General features: G+C 39.5%; 1 protein-coding gene across 1 annotated transcript; it reads right to left on the bottom strand.

The window, feature by feature from the left end:
* Window positions 1-323: 323 nt before the first annotated feature.
* On the bottom strand, window positions 324-12,785 carry LOC116521830 (vomeronasal type-2 receptor 26-like). Its single transcript, XM_032236478.1, has 6 exons — window positions 12,757-12,785; window positions 10,551-10,842; window positions 8,446-9,300; window positions 6,982-7,209; window positions 5,524-5,650; window positions 324-1,225 (listed from the first exon to the last, which is right to left on the bottom strand). The coding sequence occupies exons 1-6, from the start codon at window positions 12,783-12,785 to the stop codon at window positions 324-326; spliced, it is 2,433 nt and encodes an 810-aa protein (XP_032092369.1).
* Between the last annotated feature and the right edge of the window lie 5,899 nt (window positions 12,786-18,684).

Raw genomic sequence — 18,684 nt, 5'->3', positions numbered from 1 at the left:
TTTGAGAATTTGCTCATTAACTATATAAAATAGCTGACATGTCACACATTTTAACACCATTTTGCTTGCACAGAATTGGGACAGCAATGCCTCCTATAAGAATTTGTATTTAAACTACATGTGCAAAAGTGCTGGCAAGAAGGAACACTAGAGGTGAAGAGTGAGCTTTTATCTAAAGACATAAACAGTGTATGAAATAGCACACATATAAGGGTTAAAACCAAAGAAATTTATCCATCAATGTGAAATCTTCACACAACACTCTTTTTCCTGCAGTGTTTTTGACAATAAATGGACAGTGTTTCAGGTTCATTGTTGACACTTTATTTTTTTTTCCTTGTTAGCTGCTCCCTTGTGTTCATATTTGGCTTCAGCAAAATGATGTAGCATTTGGGGAAAAAGATGCAGCTCAGTATCCCAAAACTGGAGGCCAAAATGGAGAAGATCTCCACAGCCACCATGTACTTCCCTTTGGTACTTAAGTAAGTTGGAACAAAAGACATCCAAACGCTACAAAACAGCAACATGCTGAAGGTAATAAACTTGGCTTCATTAAATGTGTCAGGCAATCTCCTGGCCAGAAAAGCCACTACGAAGCTGACAATGGCCAGGAAACCCATAAAGGCCAAGACACAGTAAAACATGAAAGTTGAACCTTCATTACATTCTTCAATAATTTCTGCTGGCAATGAATGCATGTCAACATCTGGAAATGGGGGGGAAATGACCAGCCACACAATACAAATGGTGACTTGAATCAGTGAGGAGGAAAGAATGATGGAGTTGGCCAATACTTGGCCCATCCATTTCTTCAACCTGAACCCTGGCTTGATAGTGGTAAATGCTAGAACCACCACAACGGTTTTGGCCAAAATGCAAGAAACTGCTGTTGAGAAGATGATGCCAAATGCAGTTTGTCGAATGAAGCAAGTCAGCTTCTCTGGGTGGCCAATGAAGAGGAGAGTGCAGAGGAAGCAGAAGAAAAGTGAAACAAGGAGAGCATAGGTCAAGTTCCGGTTGTTGGCTTTGACAATGGGAGTGTCATGGTATTTAACAAAGATTCCCAGGATGAAAGCAGAGAGACAAGTAGCACAAAGAGCAACACTGGCCAAAGTGATGCCCAAAGGTTCTCCATAGGACAAGTAGGTTTTCTTCTTTGGGATGCATAAATCCTGGGTAGGGTTTGGATAACGATCATCTGGACATTGACTGCAGACATCCATATCTGAAATACACAATCTAGATTTCTATGACTATTCTATTAACAGTCTATCTTCTAGTTAAGAGCCAAGGTGGCGCAGTGGTTAAATGCAGCACTGCAGGCTACTGCTAGATCAGCAGTTCAGCGGTTCAAATCTCACCGGCTCAGGGTTGACTCAGCCTTCCATCCTTCCGAGGTGGGTAAAATGAGGACCCAGATTGTTGGGGGCAATATGCTGACTCTCTGTAAACCGCTTAGAGAGGCCTGAAAGGCCTATGAAGCGGTATATAAGTCTACTGCTATTGCTATTGCTATATCATTCCAAATAGAGTTTCTATTCTCTAAAAGATTGTAAATATTTTTTCACAACATTAACCCATAACCACAGATAAATTAGGGCATCTTTTTGAAACCTGACAGCTGTGGTCATAGTGACCTCAACAGTTTTCCAAAATGTTCAGAACACCCCTATTTTTAGAAATGGACCATTAGCTTGCAAATAGCTTTTGTTTTCCCACAAAGCTGACAATGGGCAGGAAACCCATAAAGCCCAAGACACAGTAAAACATGAAAGCTGAACTTTCATTACATTCTTCAAAAATGTACCAATAAGAGTGTATGCAGCATCATGCTTGCATCAGTTATTTGGTGTTTTCTATAGCAGCATTTGAATTTGAGTTTCAGCATTTTGTCTGCAGATCTTTGTTAACGTATTTTTTTAAATAATGTCAGTTTTCCACCAAAAAGAGTGTGATTTGGTGATCCAAACTTCAAATAAACTGTTCTAAAATTGTATGGAGAAGTAGAGAGTGATCTGAATGAAGTGGAATCGGATTGTGACAAACGTTTTGTAAAAGACAATGAGGAACCCGCCGCCAATTCTGACATCAGCAATAATGAAGCTCCCAATAAAATTGATGACCAGGTACAATCTAAATTGTGCAATAATTTATATGGCAAGAACAAATTCAAATGGTCTTCTGCAACCTTTTGGAAGCAATAGATCCAGAACCGCTAGTCACAATATTATTGTGCAATTATCTGGAGTACGGCAAGCAGCTAGAAATCTCAGAAATTCACCTACTCCCCTAGAGATTCGAAAATTATTATTTTCTAAACAAATTATTAGCGCCATCATTTAGTGGACCAATGTAAAAATTAGAGAAGAAAGATTGAAGTTCAAGGATGGAGAAACAAAAAGTGACCCTCACGATGTGGGTTGGATAGAGATCAATACATTTTTTGCTTTACTGCTCTGTGCATCAATGTTTAGATCCAACCATGAAAACATTGAATGTCTTTTTGCTACTGAGGTCATTATGACCTCCTGTAATAGTCTAGCCAAAATAGTACATCTGTGGTTAAGGGTTAAATAAAAAATATAATTTGAAAAAGTCATGGTGTATTAGTCTATGTGGATTTATGTATTTGGATTTTTTTTAACCTTCCTCAATGAATGCATTTGCTGAATATCAATGTCTTTCACTCTGCTTCCTGGAAGGATTAAATAAACCAATATTTCCTTGCATGTTTCATGCAACAAGTCCTGGATTCAAGAAGATTCTTCAAATACACTTCATCACAAGTTTGAAATTCCATAGGCCAGCATTGAAACCACCCATTCACTTAACATCTACCCAGCTCCCTCTGTAAAAACCACCTGGATTTAATCTGCTTTATTCTATCTGAACAAAATTGAATAGAATTAGATGTGATACTGGAAGCAGTTCCTCTCCCTTGTTGTCATTGTGGCACTGTGAGGAGCTGTGGTGGCACAGTGGTTAGAATGCAGTACTGCAGGCTGAACAATGAATGCAGAACAATTTTTTGCTATTTAGTTGGGATGAGTTCTGAATGATAAAATATTCTATTATTAGATTTTGTAATAAGGAGAGACCTCACCAGAAAGTTCTCTCTCTCTCTCTCTCTCTCTCTCTCTCTCTCTCTCTCTCTCTTTCTCTCTCCCTCCCTCCCTCCCTCCCTCTCCTGATAGATAGAAGACAAATGATAGATAGATGATATATAGATAGATGGATTGATAGATGATAGATAGATAGATTGATTTGGCATACTTATAGAATGGCACTAAATATAAAAAGGCATTACCGGTGGCACGGTGACACAGTGGTTAGAGTGCAGAACTGCAAGCTACTTCTGCTGATCACCAGCTGCCAGCAGTTTGGCAGATTGAATCTCTCTAGGCTCAAGGTTGACTCAGCCTTCCATACTTCCAAGATAGGTGAAATGAGGACCCAGATTGTTGGGGGGCAATCTGCTGAGTCTGTAAACTGCTTAGAGAGGGCTGTAAAGCACTGTGATGTAGTATATGTCGTGCTATTGCCATTGCTACTGATTTGCAAAGAGTTAATCATATAGTCCACAGGACATGAATTGCTCAGGACATGAATTCTTAGCTCCCTAGAAGTTCTGCACAAAGCAATGCCGGAGGGGATCACCTGGCTAGCTGAATTAGATATCCATTTATGAGACCACTGTATCATAATTATATATATGGCAGTGGTAGGTTTCAAATTTTTTTAGAACCTCTTCTGTAGGTGTGGCCTGTTTTGTGGGAGTGGCTTGCTGGCCATGTGACTGGGTGTGCGTGGCCAACTTGTAAAATGTGGTGAAACTCACTTAACAACACTGTAGCTTAGCAACCAAAATGTTGGCATTTGAAGCAGGCAAGTCTTAAAGCTGTCATGTTACAAGATCTTTGCACCCCTAACCATTTAGGAAAAAAAACCCAGGGGTGTTCAAACTTGACAGCTTTAAGACTTGTGGACTTCAACTCCTAGAATTCCTCCTCCAGTCATGTTGGCTCAGGAACTCTGGCATTGAAGTGTGCAAGTCTTAAAGCTGTCAAGTTACAAGAACCTTGCACTCCTAACCCTTTAGAAAAAAAACCCCAGGGGTATTAAAATTTGACAGCATTAAGACTTGTGGACTTCAACTCCCAGAATTCCTCCTCTCACTCTTCATCTTGATGATGTGCAGACCGGCGGGGGGAGGGAGCTGGAACCGGTTCTAAACAGCACTGGAGATTTGTGGAACCTCTTCTATAGAAGAGGTTAGAACTGGCAGGAACCCACCCCTGATGTATGGTGTGTAAATGTTTACTTCTGTTTGGTCATGTTCTCAATTGCATACTAAATAAATAAATAATCACCACAAACACTTTTAGCATCGTTTTCATCTACAATTTTGAAGAGTAGTTTTCCAAGTGCTTATCCAGAAGCAACATAGTAAAATACTGTTATGGTCCTCATTATTGTGTTCCTTATTTAGTGGTATTAACACTAAACATTTAACAGCCCTGCTGAATTACCTTGAAGTGATATGCCTGAGATGTGTTTGTGCTGGTTGATTTCTGAGCATCACAATTTATTGTGCTACACAGACATGTGTGTACACACAGAGACAAACTTAGAAAGAAGGCTAGGAGAAATAACAGTGGTCCACCGAGGAAAAAGGCAAACAAAGCTTATTTTCTCCATTGATTTAAGAGTTCTGAAATCAATCAACCAATCTTTCTCTTTTTTCTTTCTTTTATTCCCACCCCCCACCCACCCCCTATTTATCTTTACAGTCTTGATAGAGCAGTAGTTAAAGTGTATTACGTGGAAACAACCTGGAGTTTGATCCTGACTGCCTCAGGGTTGATTCAGCCTCCACCCTTCCAAGGGCAGTAAAATGAGGATCCAGATTGTTAGGGGAAATATGCAATAATGTTTCTAAATTGTCAGTCACTCTGAGAGGGCTGTAAATAAGATTAAAATGTGTTGGTATTGCGCTTGTGAATGTTGTCTCTCTGTCTCTCTCATAGCACAGTCGTTTTAAGACCTGTAGAATAGGCCAATTTTAACAGACTTTGTAAAATAGGTATATAGACAAATTAAGACCATCTGATTATTTGATACTTTGTCATCTTATAAATCTTTATCCAGGATGGGCCTTCTCCGGGTACCTTCAGTGGGTCAATGCCAGCTAGCGACGCCTAGGAGTAGTGCCTTCTCTGTTGCCACTCCGGCCCTATGGAATGAGCTGCCCCTGGAGATCCGGGCCCTACCCACTCTCATGGCCTTTCGCAAAGCCATTAAAACCTGGCTTTTCCGGCAGGCCTGGGGCTGTTGACCCCTGGATGGTGGTCCAGCCCCATCTGACTGGGTGTCTGTTGTGTTCCTTTTTAACTTGTTGTGTCCCATTGTTTTTAATAATTCTTTTAAACTCTTTTTTCATTTCTGTAAGCTGCCCGGAGTCCTCTGGGATTGGGCGGCATAGAAATTCAATAAATGAAATGAATGAAATGAATGATTTCTTACCTTTTTGATCTGCAATTTTTCCTTCTGGACATGGAAAGCAATCATAGCAACAAAATGGCTTCCCCTCTTTCTTTGCTTTACTAGTCCCCATTTGGCATATATCATTACATAGTGAAAGAGGCTTTGTCTGTGGAAGAATGAAAGGAGAACAAGACACTGGAAAGTATGTTGTTTTTTTTAAGCGATATATACCATAGGGACAAGGTGGTTCAATGACTAAGACGCTGAGCTTGTTGATCAAAAAGGTCAGCAGTTAGGTGGTTTGAATCCCTATTGCTACATAATGGAGTGAGCTCCCGTTACTTGTCCCATCTTCTGCCAACCTAGCAGTTCAAAAGCATGTAAAAATGCAAGTAGGAAAGTAGGGACCATCTTTGGTGGGAAGGTAACAGTGTTCTGTGCACCTTCACCATTTAGTCATGCTGGCCACATGACCATGGAGATGTCTTCGGACAACGCTGGCTCTTCGGCTTTGAAATGGAGATGAGCACTGCTCCCTAGAGCCAGGAATGACTAGCTCATATGTGTGAGGAGAACCTTTACCTTTATTCCATAGTTCACATGAGTTGAATGGGATAATCTACTTATTTTGAGGAAATGTATGGGGTTCCTTATACTTTTCAGATGGAGTCTTGAATTGCATGGATGTTTCAAGAACTCACAAAAGATACACAAATCAGATTAATAAAGACCATGATTTTTTTTGCAGAAGTTAGAAAACAGAAGGACAGACTCCAGATGTTTCCCAATACATATTTCAGGATGGGAATAGTTTAAAATACCATATTTTTCAGAGTATACGATGCATCTTTTTCCACCAAAAAAGAGGCTGAAAATCTGGGTGCGTCTTATACACTGAATATAGCATTTTTTGCCTCCTGAAGCCCCTACCCCTTCACCAAAATGGCCTTGCACAGCCTGTAGAAGGCTTTCAGAGAGCTCCCGGGGGCTGGAGAAATGAGTGAAAATGGGTCGTTTTTGTGCTCAATTCCCCCCCTCAGCCCCCAAGAGTACTCCTAAAGGCTATGCATGCATTTTTTGACAAAAAACAGGACTGTTGACAAAAAATGGGCCCCATCTCATTTTTTGGGGGGGGACCCCCAAGAGCACTCTGCAAGCCCCCTAAAGGCTATTCATGCCTTTTTGGGGGGGAATCGGGCCCGTTTTCACAAATAACAAGCAGTTTTTGGGAGGTTTGCAGAGTGCAAAAACCTTTTATTTTTTAATTTGCCTCTTCAAAACCTTGGTGCATCTTATATTCTGGTGCATCTTATACTCCAAAAAATATGGTAAGTTGTGTCTTGGATGACTGAATATTTTGGCTATTTCAGAAACCAGGATCAGGCTACAATTTGGATTGGGTGATTCTTGCATAGTCTTGGTGAGCAAGACTTTTCTACATTTCAAATTCCCTTCATTTCTGTGGGGGAGAACTGGCATTTTGATATTGCATCTTACCTGGTTGAATTGGCCGGGCCATTGAATTTCTTCTACATGAATGGTGAAGCCTTCCTTGGGAAGAGCCATGGGTTCTATTTTGCCGACTTTAATTCTCCGAAAGGAGTGGTTTGGGAATGTGATCCAATTGATAATATCAAATCCTGTTATTAATGAGCCATTTTCATTGAAGGAAACTTTTTCATCGACAGAATTGTTAAATGAAACGCCTCTCAGAAAGTGATGGAACTGAAATCAGGAATGAGGAAAATAAATGAAGGAAAGTCAATCAACAATCAATCTTAGGGGTCTTCTAGTTCAACCCTATACCATTTCAGAGAGTTCTCTTCTTAAAAACCTCCACTGATGAAGCACCCAACAACTGCTGAAGGCAAGCTGTTCCTCTGGTTAATTGTTCTCACTGTTGGGAAATTTCTCCATAATTCCAGATTGCTTCTCTCCTTGATTAGTTTCCATCCATTGTTAGAAACAATGTAAATTGTAAACAATGAAATCGTAAACAGGATATGAAGAGAAGTCTTAAGATAGCAGTTACTGAATGCAGGAGTAATGTTATTGTATAGTATTTATCTGGAAGCTTAAATAAATTTATCAGAAGAAAAAACAAGATATTGACATCAGTAGCAAGAGGAGACTCCTATCACTTATGAGCCACAGTGTCTGTAAAGCACTCTAAACCAATATATACGTCTAAGTGCTTTTGCTATCATTTAATATATTCTTATTTAGAATATATATGGATATGGATATGGATATATATATCCTGTGGCTTAGTGGCTAATATAACTGCCTAATATGTAATACAGCCCAGGTTCGATTCCCAGTAAGGGTATGGCTAGCTGATGAGAGCTAAATAGCTTGAAATAGATCTATACTAATCTCCTTTTATTTATCAGCACAATTGCAACACAAATGTAACAAGGCAACATAAAAAAATGGCTTTCTGCCTGGAGAGCTCCCAGAGTGAGCCGATAGACAGAAAAGGGAAGCAGTATGCTCCCTCCCATATTTGGAGATACCAGGGGTTGTGACACAATACATACCTATTTCCCTGGCTTAGCTGATAAAGGAGGAGAGCCTGTGGCTTAGTGGCTAATATAACTGCCTAATATGAAATACAGCCCAGGTTCGATTCCCAGTAAGGGTATGGCTAGCTGATGAGAGCTAAATAGCTTGAAATAGATCTATACTAGTCTCCCTTTATTTATTTATCAGCACAATTGCAACACGCATATACACACATATGTTGGATTTGTGCTGATAAATAAATAAAGGGGGACTTGCAACACAAATGTAACAAAGGCAACATAAAAAATGGATTTCTGCCTGGATGGCTCCTAGGGTGAGCCGAAAGACAGAAAAGGGAAGCAGTAAAACAGCCCAGGTTCGAATCCCAGTAAGGGTATGGCTCAGACCAGTACATAAAATCATAGAGAAGCTCAGCTTGGTGAGCAGTTACCGTACCTGCCACAGAGAGAGTTGCAGAAGTTTCCATCCTTCTCTCTTTGTTCTTGATCTGAACATGGATTTGGTTGGATGCATATCGTGCAGAGCATGAGCTACTGCATGAACAGCATTATAGATGCTGTAGCTGTGAGCGGTCAGGCTTGTTTCAAAAACAGATGCAGGAAGAGAGTCTAATTTCTCTTCCCCAGTGCAGATTTTGTTCCCCTCTTGGTCTTCCAGAGAAATGGGGAACACACATTTAAAAGCTTGTTCCCAAAAAGCTTTGATGAAGCCATCCTCTCTTCTACTTTTAGGACTTCTGGTTTCAACAAAGTTCTGGAAGCCAACCAATTCCTTTCTGTGTACTGCAAGTGACAAAGCGCCTTGGATGAAATCTAAGTTCCAATCATCTTGAAAGGGAATTGATGTGAAATCCATTTGAGCTGTCATAATCCAGAGCTTTGTTGCCATTGGTACACTCTCAAATTCTGACAAATAAAGTACCGTTCTCAAAACAAAGAAGGTCTGAATTTCACCATGGACTATGAATACATTTGCAGTGCTTTTCCTGATACGCCGGAGTGTGTCAAGTGCCTCCTCCATCATTTGATCAACAAAGACAGATAGAGTTAGCTGTGGGAATCTTTGTATAATGTCAAAACAGATGCCATTCTTGGAGAACATAGGGAGCACTTCCTGTACAAATCTCTCTCCATTCACATCATTCAGGTAAACCACTCCAACCCATGTCCAGCTGAAATATAGCAATAACCTGAGAATACCCTCATACTGGAGTGCCACACTTGGGAACATCTGATGGAAAAAGACTCCTTGGGTTTTTTTCTCCATCAATAAATCTGAACCATATGTGAGCTAGATCAAAAAGGAACACCAGAAAACACTTTTCACAAGTATGTGGGTTTGTTTGTATTTATGTATTTGTTGATCATCTGTTCTGAAACTTATCTTCTTTCTTTCTTCATTTTTTAATTCAAAGTTTACTTTTCACCTGATTCCTTTTTCAAAAGGGCAATATATATTGCAACAGTAAAGGCAACAGTAAAAATATTGGGTTTCTGTCGTGATGGACTCTTGTGACGAGCCGATTGGCAGAGAATGGAAGCAGTTAGTTTCCTCCCATAATTGGGGCATACCAGGGGTTGTGACTTTAAATATATAGCTTTCTCCCTGGCTCAGCTGATAACAGATCAGAGACTGTGGCTTAATGGCTAAGACGTCTGCCTAATATGTAATATAGCCCAGGTTCGAATCACAGTAAGGGTATAGCTAACTGATGAGAGCTAAATAGCTTGAAATAGATCTATCAGCACAAATAAAAACATATACATATATATATATCTGTGTGTGTGTATGTGTGTATGTGTGTATGTGTGTATGTGTGTATGTGTATGTGTATGTATATGTATATGTATATGTATATGTATATGTATATGTATATGTATATGTATATGTATATAACAAGTTTGGCTGAAATTTCTTGAGGCATTCCAGAGTTATGGAACACACACACACACACACACACACACACACACACACACGCTTGGTACATAGATTTCTTACTCTCTGGAAACAAATACTTTAGGGCTAAGACACCCCTCACCCCCCCTCGGTACAGCCTGTTGTGCCTTAAAATGGATTCTACCATATTGCCGTAAAATGGCTTCTACTGCACAGCAGAGTGGAGTTGCCATGGTAATGACTTCACAGTACAAGAGAGCTCCCTCTGGAAAGGGGGAAAATCCAACATTAGAAATGGTGGCAATGTTCATGGAAGGAGAGTTGGGGTAAATACCTGGGCAGCGCCAGGATGATATGATATTATAATAAAGGAACTTCATTGCCTGCACTGAGCTGCTTGAATGGGACTAAGAGTCATGCAGAACTGCTCTTAGTCTTCATAATACAATATAGCTCCATAAAGAAAGGAATAGATGGTACGAATTTCATTCTTATTATCCCTGAACCAAGAATTTTTTTAAAAATTAAGTCCTTGAATTTCTTTCTATTTATTTTTCTCATTCCTAGACAACAAAAATACCTCAAATCTGGTAGAAGGGTTTTCCACGTCTATTGCAATATCTATTTGTTTCCTCACTGCCTACCTGTGGGATCTTGTACATGCAGAGAATGGTTGCCATATTGAATTTGACATCACAGTTCGGTCCCCCAATAACTGCTACCAGTTCATTTTGTGCATCACATCTATAATTTGGGAGAAGTTTGTCTTTTGTGGAGAGAAGTTCCATGGAAGCAAGATAAATAGTCCTCGCCCTGAAATCATTATTGTAGATATGGAAGCCCAGGGTGACATTAGGTAAGAGATTGGTATTGTCATTTATCTCCTTTAAAGCAAATTCCAAAGCCAAGATGTGTTGGTAGTGCTGTTTTAGGACCCTACGGTGAGAGAAATGGATATCTTACAATTTTGAACTGTCAGCTGTTGACGTTGATAGAAGTTGGTCCTTACCGCTACTTAAACACATTTGGAGTCGAACCCAGAAGGACAGCAACACTATTAAAGAAGCCTTGACAGCTATCCAAAACAAATACAATTCCCCCCCAAGCACATCCTAGATCTCACCAACCACTGCCTAACCAACACATACTTCATCCACAACGGACAAAGATACAAACAGATAGAAGGACCACCTATGGGATTACCCCTCTCACCCATCATCACAAACTTATACATGGAACATATTGAAATCAACATCTTAGATAAATCTGAACACAAACCCAAACTCTGGCTTAGATATGTAGATGACACTTTCATAATTTGGTCACACGGGAAAGAAAAACTGGACAACTTCCTCACACATCTCAACAGCCTACACCCCAAAATACAATTTACTATGGAAATAGAAGCTAACAACCAACTTCCCTTTCTGGATGTCCTAATCTACAAAAAAACCAATGGCTCCCTAGGACACACCATCTACCAAAAAAACCCCACACACCAACACATACCAACCGTTACTTAAACGCACAATCCCATCACTACCCTGCACAGATCAACTCTGTAGCCAAAACCCTCATCTCCAGAAGCAAATGCCTAGCCAACAAAGACCACCTGAAAATTGAATTACACACTCTCACAAACATATTAATCTCCAACGGATTCCAAAGAAAAACAATTACCAACCTAATCCAAAGGGAGATTCCCCCCAAAAAACAGACACAGAACAGGACAACAGCATTGCCCTCCTCCCTTACATCAAAGGCACCACAGATAAAATCAGCAAAATTTTCCACAAACACAATATCAAGACAGCCTTCAACACTGACCAAAAAATAGCCAACATCTTAAGAAACCCCAAAGACAAAATCCAGCTAGAAAACCAAGGAGTCTACGAAATACCATGCAAAATCTGCCCTGCAACATATGTAGGACAAACGAACAGGAGAATAAATGCACGCATCGCAGAACACAAGAACGCAGTAAGAAAAAAAGAAAAAAACTTCCTCCCTTTTCCAGCACCTTAAAGCTACAGGATATGAAATTAATTTTGAAGGAACCAGGTTAATCTTCAAAACTGAACACTTCAACAAAAGAATAATTATGGAAGCTATCGAAATAAAAAAAACACCCCCACAACATGAATAAACATGACAATACCTCCCGCCTACCAGACATCTGGAAACCAGCCCTGGTAAATAAACGAGCCCCACCCACCACCCAGGCCTTTACAACACAAAACAACAATGGACACACAGCCAGCACCAATCAGCACCAATCTACTAATCATGATACAGCCACACATCCAATCAATCCACTTGCTGAAACGGGGCCAGCACTCCACACCCCCCCAAGGTTTGTAGAGGGATGGCAGCTCCGATCACGCTTTAAGCCCAAAACATCAGTCTGAAGATGGCGAGTGAGACCTTGCCGAAACGTTGCCAAGACAATCTCAATCTTACACGGGAAAAGACCCGAATACAACAAGACCAGCATACCTACACCCGTGAAAATCTACGAAAATATATATGTATATACCCGTGGAAGATTGAGATTGTCTTGGCAATGTTATATATATATATACACCTCGTAGATAAACCACTGTTTATACGTAACCTACCCACACCCACACACATGTATATTTGGTTTCAGAAACAATGAACCTGAGGATGACTACACATAGATTCACCCAGGAATGTGAATGTGTAGACCATAAGCTCTCTTGAAATGACTAGCAGTGATGATGTTGCCTAGTTAGAGTAATGAAATATCTGCAAGAAATCGAGCAAGCTCAGAGAGCACCGAGAACTCCTCTTCTGAAATGTCTACCAGGACCTCTTTTATTGCTTTACCTTCCGGAAACAGTTTTGCCTGGCTCCATAGCAGTGTCAGAATTGGGAGACGTATCTGTATGATTTCAGAAGTTGGGAATTTGGCAGCTTCTCAGAAACTCACATTCAATAAGAGAAATAATCAACTACATTTCTGCTGCTGAGTTGCCTGGTAAGAATATATCTCACCAGGCTCAAGGTTGACTCAGTCTTCCATCCTTCTGAGGTCAGTAAAATGAGGACTCAGATTGTTGAGGGCAATATGCTGACTCTCTAAACGGCTTATAAAAGCCCTGTGAACGGGTATATAAGCCTAAGTGCTATTGCTATCACCGTTAGCCATGGATTAAGCCTAAGTTAGATATGGAACCCAACAAGAAATATTCCTTGGATAAGAGTTGAGGCATAACCTTCAAGTCTGAAACCTTGAAGCACACCCTGGACAGATCTCTACACTCTGGCAAAAATCCTACACTCACTGTTGTTTAGAGTTAATTTGGAATATAAGCCATACCAGGCAACTTCCATCAAACATATACAATATAGGCTCAAACATGATGTAACACCAAACAAGGAGAAACAAGGAGGCCACCCCAGATGATGTGACACTTTCTCGGTCCTCCCTGCCCCTGAGCTGTGCTCTAAAATGGCTATGCATAGATCAATACCTGATTATTATGAAACCTTAGAATGAGGAAACTAGCTCTGCCTGCCTGCCTGCCTGCCTGCCTGCCTGCCTGCCTATCTATCTATCTATCTATCTATCTATCTATCTATCTATCTATCTATCTATCATCAATCTATCTACCATCTGTCTGTCTGTCTGCATCTCTCTCTACCCACCTACCTACCCACCTGTCTTATCTATTTATCATCTATCATCAAATTTACATGGTTGACCATCTCAGAGGCTATTCTAGGCAGCATACAGTACCTAATTTTTTTTAAAAAAACTATAAATATGCAAAAGAAGTCATTATTAAAGCTATGTGTCATGTATATCAAAGCTTACTAAATGTGATCCTGGGTGTTTCTTGCTGTAGTTATGATTCTTTGTGCTAAATGTTCACTAAAGTTGAGATAGATTTTTTTGTTATTTTAAGAGCTTTGTCTTATGACATTTATTTTTCTATATAGACATTATCCCGCACACTAAAGCAAGCAGAAAAGCAAAGCCCATCAGATCCACAAAAACTTCTCACCTGAAGCATATTTCTGCTGGGTGACTTACCCCCAGAATACCCTGGGGGTAAGTAAATATCTCAAATGGGGATATATTGTAGTGATATATTGTTAGACCTTAACCCAATAGACAAAGATCTCCTAGGTATTTCTACTTTTACTAGTGCAAAGCAATACAATTGCCTTTGTGATAAAGTTGGACATTCAGCTTCCACTAATTTATTACTTTATTGGGACAAAAGTGTAGACACTTTTCGGGTGTGTTGAGTTTTACATCAAGCACAGAAAACCAACTATAACTCATAATTTTAGTTATGCATAATAATTAAAAACATAATAATGCATGAGACATAATTTTTAAAAAGGTCACAAAATCTCATATGTTCAGCAAGTAAGTCAATGACCCTCATGTTCTTTTGAATTGGTCTATTTTCATTCTAAATTTCAAAGTGATTTATTAGATATTGAAAATAGGGAGTGTCCACATGCTAACTTGCAGTTTTTAATAGAATTCATTTCTTAAATAGTGCCTAAGAAATGAATAAAAATGCTAGAATTAGTCTTGTCCACCATATAATGAGAATGGTTCAAATGTTGCTGTGAAATATGGCCATTTGATATAAGTAACTATAATTGCTCATTGGTAATACAGAAGGTTATATAATCTATGGGATGCTTCAGGAAGATTCCTATTTCTTATTCTCTTATTGATTTAGTTATAAGGAAAAAAATAGCCATAACTCAATTTAATTCATACTACCCAGTTAATTCATTCCCTTTCTCAAATAAAAAGGGGAACATTCAGATTAAGACTAAGCATGTAAGACACTGAGTTTGTTAATCAGAAAGGTTGACAGTTTGGCAGTTCGAAACCCTAGTACAGGTCTCCTGTGTGAGAATTCTATTCTTCAGCCTCTGTAGTAAAATATGTTTAGACAAATTACATGGAGCATGCAGAGATTAGGGTGAGGGAAATTATATTAGAATGTGAGTGCATGCTTCTTTCTACTATTGCCATAAGGTTCCCTTAAAAATTCAGAGTTATCTCACACCCAATAGGATGGATAGCAGGAAATAATTTGCAGATCCATTTTTGAATAGAATAGAATAACAGAGTTGGAAGGGACCTTGGAGGTCTTCTAGTTCAACCCCACCACTTCAGACAAATAGTTATTCAATCTCTTCTTAAAAACATCCAGTGTTGGAGCATTCACAGTCTCTGGAGGCAAGTTGTTCCACTGGTTAATCATTCTCACTGTCAGGAAATTTCTCCTCAGTTCTAAGTTGCTTCTCTCCTTGATTAGTTTCCACCCATTGCTTCTTGTTCTGTCTTCAGGAATAGCTTTGGAGAATAGTTTGACTCCCTCTTCTTTGTAGCGGACCCTGAGATATTGGAACACTGCTATCAGCTCTCCCCTAGTTCTTCTTTTCATTAAACTAGACATACGCAGTTCCTGCAACGCTTCTTCATATATTTTACCCTCAAGTCCCTAATCATCTTTGTTGCTCTTCTCTGCACTCTTTCTAGAGTCTCAACATAATTTTTACATCCTGGTGACCAGAACTGGATTTAGTATTTCAAGTGTGGCCTTACCAAGTCATTATGAAGTGGCATTAACACTTCACGTGATCTTGATTCTATCCCTCTGTTTATGCAGCCTAGAACTGTGTTAGCTTTTTTGACAGCTGCTGCACATGGCTGGCTCATCTTTAAATGGTTGTCCACTAGGACTCCAAGATTCCTCTCATAGTTACTACTACTGAGCAAGGGACCACATATACTGTACCTGTGCATTTTGGTTTTCCTTGCCTAAATGTAGAACCTTACTTTTTTCACTATTGAATTTCATTTTGTTAGATAGTGCCAATGCTCACGTTTGTCAAGATCCTTCTGTATCTTAAGCCATTAGATCAAAGGACTTATGTGCCTTCCTTTCAAATGTCCTAGAACAGAAGACAAGTCATTCCCTTGGTTGTCTATGGAGCTTCTCAGCCATCCAGGTCATGGTTGTCCCAAAGGTGCTTTTTCAAGAGGTATCTGGACTTTCTGGTTTTTCTTTGAAGACATTTTGCTTCTCATCCAAGAGGCTCCTTCAGAAATTTCTCCCACTTTCAGTGAGAACAACCATTGCACCAGTTGTTCTCACTGTAAAGAGAAATTTGCTGACAGGGGAGAATAACAGAATAACAGAGTTGGAAGGGATCTGTCAGAAAATTTCTCCTTAGTTTTAAGTTGAGAACAATTAATCCATAGAATGGCCTTCAGAAGTTGTGGATGCTCCATCACTGGAGATTTTAAAGAAGAGATTGGACAATCATTTGTCTGAAATTATATAGGGCCTCCTGCTTGAGCAGGGGGCTGTATTAGAAGACCTCCAAGGTTCCTTCCAATTCTGTTATTCTGTTAATTTGGAGGGACTACATAGTCAAATCACCATGATATTGAAAATAGATACTCGCATCTTTAAATATTTGGGACATAAGATTGGAACCAACAGAAATACAGCCCTGAAAGTTGACTGTTTCACAATGGAGTGAATGTTTGCATTCTTAGAAAAGAAAATATTCTAGATTATTGTCTACTGAATGACTAAACTAACCAGTATCAGCCAAGTTCCTTCCCCATAACACACAGCAACAGAAAACACACACTTAGAATATAATTGGAAAACACATATGGAAAGATTAAGAAAATAAAGCGTCTTACACAAAATCACCAAAAACTTCAGAGGAAGGGCATTTTAGATAAAAAGTAGGACTTGTGAAACGGTAAGTGTGAGAAATGATGCCAGCCATTATGAAATCTCCAGACTTATAATACTTATGATGAATAGGAAGAGGCTGACTAACATTACATCTAAAGCTAGAGACTTTGGACACTGTCAATGGAAGAAGCACTAATACAAACATCATCAATGACATCATTTTCCATGGAGCTCTTCTGGCTAAAAATGAATCAAGCAGCAGTGATGTGACCCAGCAAGGTCTCTGTCCACTATTATTCAACTTGCTTGGTTGCTTACTATGCGAACTGAAGCCATGACTGTTGAGTGAAAATTGTTCTGCGATCTAACTGATGAAGAATCATACTGTAAAACTCCTACTTTAACTCTGAATGGCAGATAAACATGCTTTGATATTGCTTTGTTTTATTATTTTCCCAAATAGATCTTAAAGGTCCCCAAGGACTTGGAGAAAGAAATAATATTAACATCATAATTGCAGGAGGGAATGATTATGATTATCATTCAAAGAGACAATTGCTTGAAGGTTTGAAAAGGTGAATAAATTCCCTAAATTTCTACTCAACTTTGGTGCTCATTTGGTACGATGAAAAAGTTAATGACATTTTTAATGGTGTATAGAAATTTATATCTATGTCTATTTTCTCTTCTCTTCTCTTCTCTTCTCTTCTCTTCTCTTCTCTTCTCTTCTCTTCTCCTCTCCTCTCTCCTTCCCTTGTCTGTCTGTCTGTCTGTCTCTCTCTGTCTCCGTCTCTCTCTCTCTCTCTCTGTTTATATATACACAAAAATTAAAATCAAGGAAATTATACACTCCCTAAATCATCCAGTTTCTGAGTTACAATTAGTCTTCAACTTGCAACTGCAATTAGGACCTGATTTCCAGTTGTAAGTTGTTATGGTCATAAGTCAAGGTACCTATGTGTTCAGACCTGATTTTATGAAATATTTTGCAGCATCCATTAAATGAATGCATGGTTGTAAGTATGAATCCATTAATCAGAGTGGGTGGTTTTTTTTAACCAGAAATTGGGGGGGGGGACACATTGAAAACATAATAACATGACCATGGTATGGATGCTGCAAATGGTGTAAAGGTGAGTCAGTTGCTAAGTGCCTGAAACGTAATCATGTGATTGCATGTGTGTGTGTGTTAAAACTTTTTATGATGTCCAGATGTGCTTTAGGGGCCATAAAGCACCAGTTCTGGGCATTTTGTAATTTTGAATAATTGTTAAGAGACAAATTGTAAGTGAAGGTCTACATGTATTTACTTGTATCTCTCTCTGTCTCGTTCTCTGTGTCTCTTTCTCTCGTGTCTCTCTGTTTCTCTGTCTCTGTCTGTCTGCTTGTCTGCCTGTCTCTCTGTCTTTGTCTCTCTCTCTCTCTGTCTCTGTTTCTATATAAATCCAGAATGCCAGAGACTTCTAGACAAATATAAAATAAATTCAATATGGAGTAAATTACAAATATTCATAATTAACCATCACTACTGCAATCAACTCCAATCTGTTCCAGGTAGTCTATTCTTTTCAAAGACAAGATCTGTTTCAAAAACAGTTACAGGAAGAGAGTCTAGTTTTTATTCTCCAGTGCAACTCCTTGATCTATAGCCATGATGGCAAACCTATGGCACACATGCCCAAAATGGCACGCAGAGCCATGTCAGCTGCCATGCATGGCATTGCCTGTTCCTCTTCTGTGTTTTTTTTAGCGGGCATAGCCGTGCAATGATCAGCTGTTCTTTGTTCATGCAGCAGTGCCAGAAACCGGAAGAGCTTGTCTTCTGGTTTCCTTTGTGCACATGCACACTAGCCAGCTGATCATTTGTGTGCATGGACTATAAGAAAGGCTGAGTGCCAAAGAATTGTGGCCTTTGAACTATGGCGCTGGAGAAGACTCCTGTGGGTCCCTTGGACTTCAAGGCGACCAAAGCGATCAGTCCTAGAAGAGATCAACCCTGATTGCTCTTTAGAAGGCCAGATCCTGAAGATGAAACTCAAATACTTTGGCCACCTAATCAGAA

This window comes from Thamnophis elegans, chromosome Z, assembly GCF_009769535.1.
Source record: "Thamnophis elegans isolate rThaEle1 chromosome Z, rThaEle1.pri, whole genome shotgun sequence".
Taxonomy (NCBI): Eukaryota; Metazoa; Chordata; class Lepidosauria; order Squamata; family Colubridae; genus Thamnophis; species Thamnophis elegans.
Note: the sequence above shows the minus strand (reverse complement) of the source record. Positions and strands in the feature narration are given on the sequence as shown.

What these genes read in the sequence shown, in the direction of transcription:
- LOC116521830 (XM_032236478.1), bottom strand. Translation starts at nt 12,785, where the DNA reads ATGGAGCCAGGCAAAACTGTTTCCGGAAG. An exon ending in GGCAAAACTGTTTCCGGAAG is followed by an intron (nt 10,843 to 12,756) that starts GTAAAGCAATAA and finishes CTCTCACCGTAG; the next exon opens with GGTCCTAAAACAGCACTACC. An exon ending in AAAAATTGCAGATCAAAAAG is followed by an intron (nt 1,226 to 5,523) that starts GTAAGAAATCAT and finishes TGTGTATTTCAG; the next exon opens with ATATGGATGTCTGCAGTCAA.